At 35.3% G+C, this 18,184-nt stretch overlaps 1 protein-coding gene across 1 annotated transcript; it reads left to right on the plus strand.

Moving 5' to 3' along the window:
- Nucleotides 1-11,230: 11,230 nt before the first annotated feature.
- LOC103933355 (WAT1-related protein At1g25270-like) lies at nucleotides 11,231-16,953 on the plus strand. Its single transcript, XM_009343043.3, has 7 exons — nucleotides 11,231-11,690; nucleotides 12,074-12,136; nucleotides 13,878-13,994; nucleotides 14,386-14,629; nucleotides 15,906-16,064; nucleotides 16,199-16,350; nucleotides 16,543-16,953. The coding sequence occupies exons 1-7, from the start codon at nucleotides 11,485-11,487 to the stop codon at nucleotides 16,781-16,783; spliced, it is 1,182 nt and encodes a 393-aa protein (XP_009341318.3). The 5' UTR covers nucleotides 11,231-11,484; the 3' UTR covers nucleotides 16,784-16,953.
- Nucleotides 16,954-18,184: the final 1,231 nt, after the last annotated feature.

The following is an 18,184-nucleotide window of genomic DNA, read 5'->3' on the forward strand; positions in this document are numbered from 1 at the left end:
TGCCCAAAGTGTGCAAGCAGTTCACAAACACCACGTCGTCCCCAGGATAAAACAACTCAGAACCTTCTTCTTCTGATAAGATTCTTCCTTGCACACCGGAAGAACCTTCGAACTTACACCTTTCCGATATGTTGCTTTTTAAATCAATATATGTAAAACTTTTTTCCTTTCATGTATTTTTTCTCCCATACGCCTAACTAATATATATATCAAGAAATAGACATTGGGGGATGTAAAATGAAATCAGGGGAGTTTATAAAGATGCAAAACCATAGGGAATCAAGAGAGTTTATGGAGGTGCAAAACGGTCTACAATCAAAGGAGTTATTAGTGGTGCAAAGCTGCAAGAAATCTAAATAGACAAAAGATAAAAACCACAACGGGACAATCAAAACGTAATTCAAATTCAAACCAGAAATACAAACGAAACGGTTTGATTGCATAACTCCTTAAGCCAAAATCAATTGACTTTTAATATTGGTAATAAAGCAAAACGTTATGTATATAATATTGGTAGTAAAACAAAACATAAATATATTTAAATATTTAAATAAAAACATAACTGCTCCAACAATCTCCCACTTGTTTTTATTTAAAAACTGTATATCAACCAACATATCATAAAGCTATGCATAAGTAAAGGTGTTTCTCAACTTGAACATGTACATAGTGTTAGTGATCCAGATTATACTAGAGTAACTTATAGTTTTGAACTCTATCTCTGACAACACCACACACATAACTTTATTAAGGTGAAGTTCAAAAATTCCAGCACATTATGGCCATGTGCTTGTATCCCAGTATAGTGAACGCTCTAGAAACTTGCCCAAGATTTCATAGAAAGCAGCCTCACTTCCACATTCACATAGGTAAGACTATCAAGGATATTCCTGTAGTTAGATATCACACTCAACATAGAGTATAGACCTTACTAAGAGAAAAAAAATCTCAACCTAAAAACGCTTCAAGATGTCATGCTTCTTAGGGATGGACATGGAATAATATTTCAAATTAAAATTAGCAAGACTTCACTCATATCACTTGTGACTTGTTATTACCCGTTGAACCTATTTCTTGGGATCTCTAGTCTATAGGTTGGGTTGCTATCACAAAAGACTCAATTTTCTACAGGCTTTAGTCTCATCCCTTTCGAGGTTTTCCAAACCTTTTCTCGTGCTAGTCCTTTTGTCAAAGGATCAGCCAAGTTTTCTTCAAACCGTATATGATCCACTCTTATAGCTCCATAAGAGATTACACTGTGCTATCACAATGGATCAAAACTGCTGGAATCGGTTTTTCCCATAAAAGGGTAACTAACAGTAGGTTCATAAATTTTAGAAGAATTGATTCCCCCACTATTTCGAAGATTAAAGGAAATTTATTCTCATAAAAATCAGCATCAAGTGACTCAATTATGACATTTTAATAGCGTCAACATTCAATTTAAACATTCCATCAATAGCATATCCCTTTTCCCACAAAAACCTCATTTTTAGTAAGAGTATACATATCTGGTCCAATGGTTTGAGTAAATCCAGCCTTGTTGAGAAGAAAGCCCGAGACCAAATTATTCCTTATCGCTGAAGCATGCATCACATCTTTCAGTATCATGGTTTTTACAGAGGTGAACCTCAGCTCCACTTCTCCAGTACCAGCAACATCAGTTGAGTGTGAATCGCCCAACGACACCTTCCTTTCCTCAGCCACAGAATAGATCTTGAAAAGGGAACGATCATAGCAAACATGGCGAGAAGTGCCAGTGTCCAGCCACCACCCCTCGAATTCATCAACAAAGTTGATTTTTGATATCATTACAATCAGTTGCTCTTCAACAAGATTTGTCTGTGGAGCAAGGCTTTTCTTATTTCTGCAATTCCGGGCAAGATGGCCCAGCTTGTGACAGTTATAACATTCAAACTGTCTCGAATCAGAAGCAGCACATGAGGGGGGTTGGTACCTATTTTGAGGATGAGAGGGATTTTGATTCTGAACCTTGTTTGTGTTGTTGTTGAGGTGCTTGTTGTGATTCTTGTTCTAAATCTTCATGTTCTTCCCATTTGGCTTCAGCACAGCTAGAGTCTGGTTTCTGTTAAAGTTGGTAGCCTTCTGGTTGCTTAACACGACCAGAATTTCCTCCTTCAATTCTTATTTCCTGGCATCTTCCTCAATGCGAAGTCGAGTGATCAAGCTTTCCAGGGAGAACTCTTTTGTCTTGTGGCGGAGTGAGTTCTTGAAAATTTTCCAGGTTGGTGACAATTTATCAATGATGATAACAACCTGAAATTGATCATCTAAAACCATGCCTTTAGAAATAATATCATGAGCAATTTTCTGTAATTCTTGAGATTGTGCTTCAACAGATTTATCATAAACCATCTGATATTTCAAATAACGACTAACAACAAATTTCTTAGCCCCAGCTTCCTCAGTGTCATATTTTTTCTGAAGTGCCTCCATAAATCTTTAGCAGTGCCATAATCAGAGTAGTAATCATAAAGGTCATCAAACAATCCATTAAGAATATAATTATTAGCAAGAAAATCATTTTCAATCTAAGTTTGTGAAGCTTTGGTCTATGCAATAGTGGGCTCTTCAGGGAGAGTTGGTTTGACAGTGGTGCAAAATGAAGTCAATTTTTTTTTCTGGTGAGAAAAAATAACATCTTCTGCCTCCAACGCTTAAGGTGGAGACCCTCAAACTTGGAAGGCTTGTTAAGGTCGAGTGTGGTGTTGTTTTCAAATTCCATGGCAGATTGATTCTGTCTTAAAATTGTTGTAAACTGAAATAGAAAGGAACGAAGTTACTCAAAAAATGTAGAAGCCTTGAGTGGTGAATGATTCTTGGGATGAGTCGCGGACTAAGTCGCCCTCTTTAAGATGTTTTGCGGCTCTGCCCAAAGTGTGCAAGCAGTTCACAAACACTACGTCGTCCCCAAGATAAAATAACCCATAACCTTCTTCTTCTGATAAGATTCTTCCTTGCACACCGGAAGAACCTTCAAACTTACACATTTCCGATATGTTGCTTTTTAAATCAATATATGTAAAATTTTTTTCCTTTCATGTATTTTTTTCTCCCATACGCCTAACTAATATATATATATATATATATCAAGAAATAGATGTTGGCGGATGTAAAATGAAATCAAGGGAGTTTATGGGGATGCAAAACCATAGGGAATCAAGAGAGTTTATGGAGGCGCAAAACGGTCTGCAATCAAAGGAGTTATTAGTGGTGCAAAGCTGTAAGAAATCTAAATAGACAAAAAATAAAAACCACAACGGGACAATCAAAGCATATTTCAAATTCAAACCGGAAATACAAACGAAACGGTTTGATTGCATAACTCCTTAAGCCAAAGTCAATTGACTTTTAATATTGGTAATAAAGCAAAACGTTATGTATATAATATTGGTAGTAAAACAAAACATAAATATACTTCAATATTTAAATAAAAACATAATTACTCCAATAACCATTATGGTTGATCTACAAAGGCTAGTTATGGTACGTGTTGTTGCTCCCTTGAATCCATCACTCGCGTGTTTCGATTTCGAATATTGGTTCTATAATTTCTGTGATCTGACAACTGGAAGGATGAGCGTGAACCCTTATTTTTTTTGGCTTTTCATTTTGTTTAGGTACAACAGAATTATATAATCTCATAAATCTTGCTACTGTTAGATTAATCCAATGGCTTATATAAAAGAGGTCTTTGCAGGTCCTTAAAGTTAACAAAGCTTTAAGCAACCATGTCAAACAATTCAAGAATATCCTTCTTTCCCTCTTGACAAACCATACGCAATTTATGTTCTATAAAACTCCAACAATTTTCAATATTCCCGCAAGAACAAATTTCACTATCATCTTCAAATGATAATCAAATCACTTGCATCTTCAAATGACAATAGCGAAGAAAGTTGAGGACTATAAAACCAATTAAAATTATGACGAGAAGTCCAACTTACTTGTAAACCCATTAAAAGTCTCTTCTCTTATCAATATAAGATTCATTCTCAATATACACCTTCATGTGTGGTAATTTTTTAAGTCCACGTGGAGAACACAAATTGGGTGATGTGGCCATTGGCGGCTTCACACGTGAGACAACTTGTTCTGATATCATAAAAAAGGTTAGGGTTCTACAATAACACAATTGACAATTTATTATCTACAACCCCAAATTTAAACGCTGCTTGATCAGGCATCAAAGCAACCCTAAGGTAGGCTTCTTCATAAGTTGCATCCCACTTTCAGTTGAAAATCAGAGTACACAACAAACAAATAGAATATAAAACTTTATTAACCGAAAACAAAAACTACAAAATTGCCAAAAAGGTTATATGAACCGAAGATGCTACATCTTGACAAAGATGTTTTTAACTACGGTACAAACCATCCTATTTATGGGAGAAAATGTAAGCAAACCCTAACTTAACAAGCAAAATAAGTAAACTTAACGGGCAAGAAATCATAATCCTTGGCCCACAAGAAAAACAATAACAATCTTATTAAAACTAATTTTCCAACAACCCAGGGCAAACTTACGGTGGTAAACAACATGAGTTTGCCAACAAAAAAAAACAACGTGCAGACATTTGTTCCAAATCTGACTGCATCCGAAATTACATGGCTTCGACATTTAAAATATGGATTTGCATATGAACTTGTCTCTGAAATTGAAATCTGCGTGGCTTCGACAATTTGTGCATATGGCCCTGGCATTTACAAATGTTTTCGGTTGGCAAACTCCTGTTGTTTACCACTATAAGTTTGACGGAGGTTGTCGTAGAATTTGGAGGTTGTCGCCGAATTTGTCCTTTATAATCTGTTTACGATTTAATTTATTTTATTTTTAAAATTAAAAAATGGATGTACGATTAGAAACACTCAATCAGTAAAACATTTAGTTTCCTTTCATATTACAAGATTTGAAAATCTTTGCTTAACACTGTCTCATTGTCATGGGTTTTATCACTGGTAGCTACATAATCAGGAAAAGACTGTTCTAAATCAAAACTGATCTTCTATAATTGAAAAGAAGATACTTGACCAATCAATGCAAGATTCAATAGGTAAACAAAAGTGGAAGGTTGATTTTTGATCAGCGTAGCAAAAAAAAAAATTCCTGAAAAAGTCAGAAGAAAATCGGATTGAAAGAAAACCCTAAACCTAGCATATTATATAAGCCGCTCTAAAATCATATTGGTCGTCATTGACTTTGTCCTTGTTGAAAGCAAAGCTTAAGGATTTGCATAAATGGGGGGTTGTATGAGCAGCTCTGTACCGGCGTGGGCAAAGGGAAAAACTAGAAAATCATCGAAACCACCATGGTCAGAGCAGAAATCAACTGAAGATACGGTGGATATTCCAGAAATTGATGAACACAGCATGAATGAGATGGGAAAAGATAATGGCGAAGAACATGGAGGCCCTAAGGATCAGCATGATGCTAGGGATGAAAATGGCATTCAGCCTAAGTCACAGACGGGTTTGCTTGAGGAGAAGGTATATTATATATAACCTTACACCTTTTCAGTATTTATTATTATATTTTTGCAGCAACGACGTTACACAAAATTTAAAACTTGTTTATGCTTTGATTAATTAATTCATTAGACCAACACTATTAAGTAATATACACAAAGCGAACTCACCCTCTTCAGTATCCAGTCCATCGATTAAATAAAGGGGAACTTTAACGAAAAACTACCGGTACAATTTATTTAAAAAAAAAAAAACCACATTTTTACACTAAAAAGTCAATTTTAATACTATTCACTTTACCTTTTATTTTGTCCTTATCATTAAAACTCAAAATTTTCAAACCTCTTTTATTAGTTTTCTTTTAAATAAACTTTCTTTTAGTTTTTCCTCAATTTTTAATTTCAGACTACTGTTTAATTTTCTTTTGGTTATTGGTTCAATTTTTGCGGTATTATTTAAAAAAAAAAATCGAGATGATTCAACCATGTTTTACTGTTTTTCTTTAGTATTTATATTGATTCCTTGTCCATTCTAATGCAAAAGTAAGGCTTTAACCAGGATTATATATGTGTGGTTATAAAAAATAAAAAAAATGTTATTCTTACCACATATTTGTGTTATTTCTCTAATAGAGATAGGATCCATATGCGTTGGGCCACTTAGTACTAGGGTAGTGATATTCCTCTTCACTTGTAAGCGAGAGGTCTTATGTTCGATACTCACCAAAGGGGAATTTGAATCATATTATTGCTAACTCATTGTGAGGTTGCCCACTCTCTCATCCCCTTAGTGAGATTATGTCGTTTGTTCAAAAAGGAAAAAAAAAAAAAGGATTTTGTTGTGTCAAACAAGTAACAATATATAATCAATATATTTGGCTATTTGCATGTGGTCCAATAACCAAGTAGATGAGGTGTTGGGTTTCCATTGTCTCGGGTTCATAATTTTTTTCTACACTAAATTATTGTATTAGTTTCGAATCCTTCTCTCTCCTTTAATAATAATAAAATAAAATAAACCACATTTGGGTATTTTATATTCAAATTATTTAATATCTTCACTGATGTCTCAAATGAATTGACGTGGACAATGATGACATTTTTGTATTAGTTTTTTCAAATTCAGACAAAAATACAAGAACAAAAACCAAGTCTTATGTCACTAAATGAGATCGGTTGTATATTCATTCATAATCTTAATTCTATGTACGTATATCCACTTTGTACATTTCAATTGGAACTTGGAACTTCCACAAACTGAAAACTGGGGTGTAATTTACTAATTTTTGAAATAGCAGGATGGTGAATTTGCAGCATATAACATAACCCTAGATCGTTCTACAATGGTGCTGGATACAATATCAGAAGGATCTGAAAGGTCTGATGCAACTAATGGGCCTCAAAGAGCATTGCCGATAAAGGAGACCGAGCCAGTTAATGGTGGAGATAAGATCAAGTTTGAGGAAGATCAAGTGGTTGTGAAGAACTAAAAAACAACATTACTTATTGACGTTTGAACTGAATCAATTTTTTTATGTTTTGGATGTGACTGGATCCTGTTTGTGAATTTACCAATTCATTGGAACATTATTGGAAGGAAGGGGCACCGGGACAATTAAATTGAAATTAACCTTCTAAACTGTAGCTGCCACATCTCTCAGTTCCATTTAGAGGTTTGGATGAGATTAAAAAGACTTAAATAAAAAGAATAATATCGTATCAAATATCCCACCAATCTCACAAAGCCGAATCTCATTAAAAAAAAACAAAAACTTCAATGAAAAGTTTCCGGTACCATTCACTTTAATGAAAAACCATATTTTTACATTAAAAAATCAATATTGGTATTATTCACTTTACCTTTTATATTATTTTTATCGTTAAAACTCAAAATTTTCAAACATTTTTAATTAGTTTTCCCTATTAACTTTACGGGTTTGAGGTTATACTGTGAATGCCATTGACAAAATGGACCCCTTGATGCTGTTTCTTTCTGTGCCTTGATGGCTTTTTAATTGTCCGACGTCGATCCAAAAAACAATTTGCAATAATATTTTCGTTAAGGTTATGCTTGGATTACAGATTTTCCAGTCAAGTGAATCACAAAATGTTGATGAGAGGATTATAAAATTCTTATTATAAAGGTATGCAAGAGGAATTTGCAAATATCTCTCACATTTGTTATACTCTAATGTGAATTTTCTAATCCCTCCTATTAACATTTTGTTATCCATTTCATACTAGATTGTGTTAGTATACCATGGGTCCATCACATGATGAAGGATAGTCAAACGTCTTCAGAGAACTAATGATACATTGGAGAATACTACATTCAAGGGAATGTTAGGACAAAATATGGGTGAATTTTGACGGAAAAAATATAAATCAAAGGTTTTAAATTCTGAAAAAGATGAGTTAAAATTTGGAATATTGGATTCAATCGATATGGCGATAGAAAAGGCAGTAAAAAATATTTTGGTGTCATAATTGGGTGCATAATATGTTGTTTTAATAAGAATCGTGAGCAAAACAGGACTCATGTTAAAACCATGAGCCCGTCATGTTTAAGACCAAAAACGATAGTTTCAATTTCCAAAACAGCATTTTAATGTAATAAAATTGGACTTTTAGTTTTCCGTCTGATTTATGTCATTTTGATTCCAAAAAGACCTCTGAACTTCCACAGGGCTGGGTTTAAGTGTATTTAAGCCTTTTGGCTTCTATTGTAATCCACATTCAACAATTGATCAAAATACTTTTTAGAATTCTCTCTAAACTGGTAAACTCCAAAACTTTGTTCTTCGAAGGAATCATGCTTGTATCATTACTAGCTTCGTGTTGCGTAAAATAATTAATGTAGTGGTTGGTTTATTTACCAAATACATTGGATCCTTTTGGAATTGCAAATGGCATTAATCAACATGGGAAGTTGATCCCTTAACTTTAGATGAATAAAGTCACGGTGACGTCTCTAAAGCAACTGCTACTGAGATGCCTTTAGAGCCTGAGAATGTTGATCAGGGAGAGCCTGATCAAGATAAGCTAGAACATGAAAATGCTGATCATGGAGAGCCTGATCAAGATTAGCTTGGTCAAGATGAGCCAAATCAAGGGGAACTCAATCAGGGGAAGTTTCCAACCACGCAAGAGAATGAAGGTCAAGTCAAAAGATCCAGCAGAAATCGGAGATCATCTACCAAGTATCCTTCATCATAGTATATCTTGTTGACTGATGATGGAGTGCCCGAAACTTATGAAGAGGCCAGAGCTCATAATACAATGATAAATTAATAAAGGTAATGGAGTCAGAGATAGATTCCTTATTAAAGAATGGTACCTATGAGCTGGTAGAGCTTCCAAATGGCATAAAAGCACTGAAAAATAAGTGGGTGTTCAAATTGAAAAGAGACGATATATGACAAAATACAAGGCCCGTTTGTAGTCAAAGGTTTTGGTCAAAAGAAAGGCGTTGACTTTGATGAGATTTTTTAACCGGTGGTGAAGATGACTTTCATCTGAGTTATTCTTAGTATGTCAACTAGCATGCATCTTGACCCCTAGCAGATAGATGTTAAAATTGCATTTCTCAATGGCGATTTAGAATAAGAGATATTTATGGAACAACCCAAAGGCTTTGAAGTTAAAGAAAAAGAAAATTTGGTGTGCAAACTGAAGAAGAGCATATATGGTCTTGAGCAGGCTCCAAGACAGTGGAATTAGAAGCTCAACTCATTCATGGTGAGTAATGGGTACAAGAGAACTCGTGCTAATCCTATGTCTATATCAGATGATATTCTGAAGGTAGGTTCATTATTCCATTGCTATATGTTGGCGACATGTTGATTGTTGGTCAAGTTGCTTTTGTGATTAGGAAGCTCAAAGAAGAGTTATTGAAGTTCTTTGATACGAAAGACTTGGGGCCAGCCAAGCAAATTTGGGCATGCAGATTATCTATGACAAAAAATCCAAGAAGTTGTAGTTGTCACAAGAGAAGTATGTTGAACAGGTGATTGACAGGTTCAACACAAAAGGGGCCAATCATATCAAGCTGAGCAAAAAGTCATGTCCAAAAACAAATGGAGAAAAGGAGAAAATGGCAGTTGTTCTCTACTCTTTAGCGGTAAGAAGTATCATGTACGCTATGGTGTGCACACGACCAAATATTGCTCATGTAGTAGGTGTAGTGAGCAAATTTATTTCTAGTCCAGGGAAAAACCATTGGGAAGCTATTAAGTGGATTTTCATATATTTGAAGGGAACTTCTAAGTGCTTGTGCTTTGGTGGTACCAAATCAATTTTAGAAAGGTTTACATATGCTGACAGGGAGGTGACCTTGATGGTAGAAAGTCTACTCCTAGGCACTTGTTTACTTTTGCAGAGGGAGTTGTGTCTTGGCAATCCAAGCTGCGAAAGTGTGTTTCTTTGTCCACAACCGAGGTGAATACATGGCCACTGCAAAAGCATGCAAGGAGTTGTTGTGGCCGAATCGTTTTCTCCAAGAGTTGGGTTTGAAACAAAGTGATTATGTTGTTTATTATGATAGTTAGGGTGCTCTTGATTTGAGTAAAAAATCTACATATCACTCATGCACCAAGCATATTGGTATTCAGTATCATTGGATTAGAGATGCTATTAAGAATAAGTTGATACAGTTGAAGAGGATTCATACTGATAATAGTTCCTCAGACATGTTGATAAAGGTAGTCACTAAATCAAAGCTGAAATTTTGCATTAAGGCAACTAGGATGAGCTCCAAGTAAATTTGGAGTCATGATTGGAGGAGTTCCTCCCTCGTGAGCTAGAAGGGAAGATTGTTGGTATACCATGTGTCTAGCCCATGATGGAGGATGGTTATTTGGACTCTCTAGAAGACTTTAGAGAACTAATGATGCATTGGAGAATATTACATTCAAAGGAATGTAATGGTCGGTTCATTAACCAAATACATTGGATCCTTTTGAAATTGCAAGTTGCATTAATCAAATATGGGAGCTCTAGGTAGTGCATGAATATATAGAATTCCAAGCTTTATTCATTGGATGGTGCATGACTGTTTTGACTTCCAATGTTAATGGTGGAGTTAATTCTTGGATTCACTAGGATAACCGAAAGAGAAAATGCTAAAGAGATTCTTGCAAAGTGAGACTCTTTATGGACTTTCCGTCACTTTCATATTTTTGACACAATGTGAGGGAATTGTGTGAAAAACATGAGGTGGCAGAAAGTTTATTGAGAGTCCCATTTTTGAGTCTCCTTAGCATTTCTCTAATCCAAAAGCAAGCATACAACTTCAAAAGAGAGAGAGAGAGTGAGAGTTCTAAGAGTTGTTCCACTCCAAGGCTTAGAGTGAGAGTGTTCCACCAAAAATTGTGCGAGTGAGATTTATAGTGCGAGAAAGAATGCGTTATACTTTCTTGTATCCATCAAGCCAAAGGCTTGGTAAGATTGTCCTTGCATGTACCCAATATTTGGATATAGTGAAAGATAATTGCTACCCCATGGACGTAGACACAAATTGCCGAACCACATAAATATTTGGTGTATATTTTTCTACTTTATTTTGTGTTTTTCTCTATTTGTAGTACCATCGATCATATCAAAGTGACCTCAACCCCTTAAATTTAGAAATTCCTCGTCCAAACATAACCTACACATTTTGGGGTAGGTATTATTTATCCCAAGCCCAGTGCCACATATCAAACCTGATTTGAATTTGTTGCTGTAATTAGAACGAAAAAAGAGAAACAGTACAGCACCGATTTTGTATCTAGTTTTTAGCCTCCATGTGGTACGTAGGTGGTGACGTGGGGAACTACCAAAGAAGGCAGAAGCACCGAGAGCTCTAAATTCTCTCAATTTCAATCAATACCCAATTCACTCCTTAATTTCTTCCTTTACCACTCAAACCCTCTCTCTCTCTCTCTCTCTCTCTCTCTCTCTCTCTCTCTCTCTCTCTCTCTCTCTCTCAGTGTGTGTGTGTGTGTGATATTGGTGATCGATGACGATGGGTACTGATCAGACATGTAATGCTTTGCATGGGTTGAAGCCAGTGTTGTTAATGGTGGTAGTTCAGTTTGCATTTGCAGGAGTTAATGTTCTCTACAAACTGGCCGCTAACGACGGAATGAACTTAAGGATTCTTGTTGCATATCGCTTCATCTTTGCAACCGCCTTCCTTCTTCCTATTGCTATTTTCATTGAAAGGTGATCATTTGCAATTTTGCACCTCTCCTTTCTTCTTATACATAATATAACTTTCATTTTGTTTTTCCATCGAAGTATTCAGTGCCATATAATTGCTAATTGTTGTTATTTTGTTAATCTTTTTGTTTCTCACCAAAAAAAAAAATTTCATATTATTGTCTAGCCGGTGCTTTCTCTATTCGTGCTCTCTCTTTCTCTGAAAAGTAGCTGCATAATCCTTGCTGATGCATTTACAGTAATGTTTGAGAACATTCAATAAGTTCATAATTGACTTTAAAACCCTGTGCAAACTCCAAAACAAAAAGGAGAAAAGCAGAGAGAGCGAGCAAACCCTATCTGCTACTTTTTGAAAACAGTTAACTGATCTTTATTTTTGCACGCAGGAAGAGCAGGCCAAAGCTCACATGGATGATACTCTTGCAAGGATTTTTGTCTGGCTTGTTCGGGTAAGTACGTAGCGTATCCGTGTGCAATTGTCTTTCTTCCAAATCATGATCTCCTCCCAGGTTATACTTGGAAATAAAAAATTTGTACGGGGAGTAAGTGATTGTAATTGTATTTCTTGGTATATATTGGTTGTGCATGCTGTTGATATTAGTGGTTACAGTTGGTGGTCCACTAGTAGTGTCCACAACTTTTTTACGTGACTCTGGCGACAATAAATATTTGATCTTTCTAGGCTTCATAAAGCAGCATCTACAGCTTTCCCATTTAAAAAAAATAAAAAAATAAAAACACAAAAAAGACAACATACATCGCAACCATGTCGTCGTATGCTAATAAAATAAAGACATGAGCTAAATTTTTTTATACTGTCTTTATTTCAGCAATAATATTATTCTTATCATCCAAATATACGAAAATTCTGCCACTTAGTACCACGGTCTAGTGATATTCCTTTTCACTTGTAAATGAGAGGTGTTAGGTTCGATTCTCACCAAAGGTGAATTTGAACCACATTATTGCTAGCTCATTGTGAGGCTAAGCTTATCCCCTCCCCCTTAGTGTAGATAATATCGTTTGTTCTCAAATATGCGATAATTCTACATCATCTGATGTGGCGTGTGAGGTGGAAAGACACGAAAATTAAAAAAACATCTTGTGACAATTGAGGTGGATAATCAAGTCCATAAAAAATAAAAAATAAAAACTCAAATTTTCATTTATTAATAATAAAAAAATTAGAGATCAGTCAACACCTAATTTTTTAGGTTTTATAGTCCCTCTTTGCATCTTCCTTCCTCTCCTCTCTATCCATCGTTATCTTGCTTCTTTAATTTCCTCCAGATTGTCATCCATGTCCATAGAAATCATCTTCCAACTCGGGATTGATATAACTTAATATCAATAATAGCTCTCAAGATCATTATCCATTGTTTCCTATATTTTTAATGGTGGAACAAAGGGAAAACTCTTGTTGGCAAAATCTTGTCGTAAAGTCAACGAACATGATGTCTTCAGAAATCTAAACAAGTAACATATACAAAAAGTAGTGAGGCGTGATGGCCGGATTCCTGAAACATATCATGAACAAAAAGTTTAGGGCAACAAACAAACAATATCTCATAGGAGCAACATGCAATAGACAAACAAGATCTCATAGGAGCAACAAGGATAAGAAATAAAATATTTTTTATTCAGAATCAAGAAACAAATAAAGTGATGAAATAGTGAGGCGTGCTTGCTGGGGCAGAGCGCGGTGCAGTGGCATGGTGAATCCCTTGTAACAATCTAATTCCACGCATGTAAAATAGCAAATACCCAAGGTGATCTGTCGCTGCAGAAGGAGGGGGTGGAGAACCGATAAAGGGTGACAAGGAAGGTGACAACGGAGAATGGGGAGCCGAGGAGGGAGGATTGAGGAGTATGGTTTGATTAATTTTTGTATTATTTTATTAATAAAAATTTGTCCACCCCAGCTGCCACGAGGATAATTTTTAATTGACGTGACTGTCCGCTATCATCTTCCACATCAGATGGTATAAATTTGCGACGTATTTAGATAGTCAGAATAGCATTACTTTTTTTCAATGGAATAGAATACTGTGACGGTATACCAATGTAAGCTGTTATAAAAAAAAAATTTAAAAAGAAGCTTATATGCTAAAATCATATCTTTAATGACTATAAATATTTTTCCCATGTATTTCAATGACTATTATTAATTAATCAACATTAATATTGCAGTGGATCGTTAACACAAAATTTGTACATTGAAGGCTTAGCCTTAACATCGGCCACATTTGCTTCTGCCATTGTCCAACTCACCCCAGCCATTACTTTCATCTTGGCCATCACGTTCAGGTAATAATATATACATATTTTCCAGCTTTATTATTATTCTGAAAAAAAAAAAAAGGAGTAATAGTCTTTGGACTTAAGCCTAATTGAAGATTTGGACTTCAAATTAAAAGTTTGTGAGTATTGTTCTTGTATTCGTCTCAATGTGGAACAATTATTCATTTCAGTAACACATTTGAACTTTTATTCAAGTTAAAAGGTTTTAAAGGATAATAAGGGATGAAGATTTAACGGAGTTATTCAAAATAACCATCAGATACTTTGACCTAAATCGATCAAGGAGAATAAGCAATGGAAATAAGAAAACTAATATGAAAATTAAGCATGAAGATGTAGATAACTGATGATAGTTAACATTTTTATTATTAGCATTAATCATGATCATTTTTCTTAGGCTGGAGAACTTGAGTTTGAGAAGCCCGGCAGGGAAGGCAAAGATGTTAGGAACATTAATGGGAATAGGTGGAGCAATGCTTCTGACCTTTTATAAGGGTGTGGAATTCAACATATCCACGCATGTTGACCTTTTACACAGCCACTTGGCAACATCACTGCATACAGACTCTGGTAATCGACTATTGGGTTGTCTACTAGCCTTGGGAAGCTGCTTGTGCTACGCTACATGGCTCATTATCCAGGTGATTCTCTAACCAAAGTTTCTAACCCACCATTTTTTATTTTGGCTATATTTTTAGGTAACCCTTAACTAATGAAGACTAGGAAGTCATTATATGAGCTCTTTATAAAATTTATATTTCAATTATATTCCCCAGTCTTCATCCTGTTACTAGGAAGCTATTCTTGGGTGTAATGGGGTGGACATAATGTTATTAGGAGCCCGTTGAATATGCTTTTGGCGCACACCAATCGCGTTAATATAGGATTTCCTCGATACTAGACATACATTCCTAATTGGATTCAATTATATTTTCCTTTCTTGAAGAACTCTCTGTTGACAAGACAAATCTCGCCTGTCAATCCGGGGATACCATAATCACTTGTTTTGATACCCTGGTTTTGAGGGGTCCAATCTGAGGAGCCTGATCCGCTCCGAACCACCCACTTCGGAACTTGCTGGCCATTCCGGGCACACTAAGTGCTATGTGGTGGAGTCCCATAAATTATGATCCCACATAGTAGAAAATCAATATATATAGGATAGCAATCTTGTATTTAATAAAACCATAACTCTCTCATAGCAATGAAGGAGAAATTTTTCATTGTGACCGGCACGTGCTTTTATATAAGTGGTCGAAAATTTTATTTTTTAAGCCATGAATTTTTTATTGATAAAGCCAAAGTTAATGTCCATAAAAGAAATTTGCAACTCAAGTAGTTAAAAGCGCTTATCATCATACCGAGGTTTTTTCTTCAAAGTTTTCCTCCTCCAACATAACTTGTGAACAAAACAAAAAAACTTAATCTTCGTAGCCTTTTTGTTTAGGTATAAACTAGCATATGGGCACACATATAGTGTGTGAGAAAATTTTTTATTTTTGTTTTTGAAATAGAAGGAGAGAGGAAGTGGGAGTGGGAATTTTTTTTTTTTTTTTTTTTTAATAAGAGATATGTTAGGATTACATGTAGGTGAGGCGTTGAAAAAAAACCAGCAAAATTTGGTTGTGTGAAATTACATTTCTGCCTCATATTTTTTTATTCATATTCTGTTTTAATTAGAGGGTTAAACTGGTAATTTCATAAAATTTTGGTTGACAATTAGTGTTTTATTAATTAGTAGAGATAATTGATGTGGAAATAGAAGAAATTAATGAAGAAGAAGATTTTCATTTATAAATAACTTAGCATTTCTCTTCCTATAAAATTTCCTCTTCATCTTTTCACATCTTTTCACATGATATTAATACTTATATTTTGGGTTTATTTAGCTAAAAATTTGTCTTGTGCAATTCGTAGACTAAAATGAGTGCGACATACACTTGCTATTATTCAAGCACTGCTCTGATGTCAGCAATGGGGTCAATCCAGGCCGTTGGGTTTGCCCTCTGCAAGGAGAGGGAGTGGAGCCAATGGAAGCTAGGTTGGAATATTAGGCTTCTAACAGCGGCATACTCGGTACCTCACACCCTTCTTCTACTAGCTAGTGCTTGATTTTACAATTTCGTTATCGTTATCTAGATATACTTGAATTTGATAGTCAATTATTAATAATTGATCTAGCTATATAAGTTGGTGACTTTATGCTGTAGGGAACTATGGCCACTGGGCTAAGTGTGACTTTTATTGCTTTGTGCATACGTATGAGAGGCCCTTTGTTCGTATCTGTTTTCAGCCCTCTTATGTTGGTGCTCGTTGCCATCGTTGGGTCTTTGGTATTAGATGAGAAGCTACATCTTGGAAGGTATGTACATACCCTTGACTACAAAAGTTCATTTTGGCATTCTAAAACAGCCATTTGCATTTTTCTTGAACAATAACAGTTTTGTTAATTGATATTTCTCTAATTTCTCATTGATTATACTCTAAAATATATATATTACTTATACATGTTCTTGCTTGTCATTGAGTTTAACTAATTGGAAATATATAACAGCGTTTTGGGAGCAGTATTGATAGTGATTGGTTTATATGCGGTGCTGTGGGGCAAGGGCAAAGAAATAGAGAAGATGAGTAATTCAGTACCATCAACAAGCTTTCACCATCAGGATTCTGGCTCAATTGACATTGTGGTAATGTCTCCAGATAATAATAAAGGCAACAGCAACAACACTGAGAGCCTATCAAATAACAATGCGTCAAAGACTACTAGTTCTGCACTCAGCATGGTTCGTTAATTCAAAATGAGGGGGAGGAATTAAAGAGACTTTTAATTATCGAACTAGCCAAAACAAGTGATAGATCAGGTATTAATAATTATTAGATTATCTTTTAGCAATATGAGATATAAATATCCATATACATTGTTCATCCTGCCACCTTAAAGTGAATATTTTAGACATTTAAATTTTAAATTAAGCATAAATATTTTTTTTTTCTTTTTATGTTAAATAAAGCCTGGTTATTAAGGATTTAGAAGTCCAAGATTGAGACCAAATCATTCAGGATTTGACTACAAAATGTTAGAGGTTGACAATCTCTCTTTGAAAACCCCCGATATGTCTGCTCTCCATGTCCCTTGAGAATTGATCGGTCCCCCACCCTTGCATTTAACTTAATTCTAAACTTCAAATAAAAAACATAAAGAACTATTTAAAAAGGAAGAGAAGGAGATGGGGAGGGGATGCTGGCAACAAAAGACTCGCCAGCATTGGTGAATAAGTCGTCGGAAAGTAGTGGGCGTCAATGTAGTTGGGGCTTACATCGACTATTATTTTTAACAATTTTAGCAGCAAAATAGAGAATTCAATGTTGAAATGTTCCACATCGACCATATCAATAAGAAAAGAAGAATTTAAATATCCTAACCCCACTTCAACTAACACCGAGGTCTTTTGTGATAAAATCTCACACCTGACGGATTGTGCAGATAGTAATTATCAAGTTAGGGATAGTATCGGTGTTGTTGAAAGTGGACCATATATCGGTCCATCTCTCTAATAGTTCTACGTTCAATGATGAAAATATTAAAATTGGGTATTAAAAGCGACTTAATGGATGCAAAGAAAATTTTCCCTTTATTACCCAATCTTAGTTTTCTCATAGTTTGGGTTAATAAGTGGCCCGATTTTATTTAGGTCCCAAATTGAAATTTTCTTTTCCTTTATTTTTTTGGGAAATAGCCCTTAATAGAAGGGGTAGAAATATCGACAAATGGAACGGAGTTATGACGAAGATTACGTGCATGGTTTTGTCCCAAGCGAACTAGTGGGTCGACAAACAACACCACCAGGTGAATTGCTCAACACCTAAACAAGAGCTACATTACAATTTCACATCCTAATTATAATACGGAGCTCTCCCAAAAAGCCACACACACACACACACACACACACACGCACACACGCACTCACTCTCTCTCTCTCTCTCTCTCTCTCTCTCTCTCCAAAAATGCTGATTGCATGCATTTGGAAGAGGATGATATGTTTTAGTAGTGCAGTAGAGGGGTTTGAAGCCATTGATGATGATGATGGTGACTCACATTGCATATGCAGGTCTCAATATATTTTTCAAACTGGTAGCAGAGGTTGGAATGAATTTCACTGTCCTCATTGTTGTTTTCTGTAAATGTGTATAGT

This window comes from the organism of the source record quoted next, unplaced genomic scaffold (assembly GCF_019419815.1).
Source record: "Pyrus x bretschneideri cultivar Hongxiangsu unplaced genomic scaffold, Pyrus_bretschneideri_v1 Contig17, whole genome shotgun sequence".
In the NCBI taxonomy this organism is placed as follows: Eukaryota; Viridiplantae; Streptophyta; class Magnoliopsida; order Rosales; family Rosaceae; genus Pyrus; species Pyrus x bretschneideri.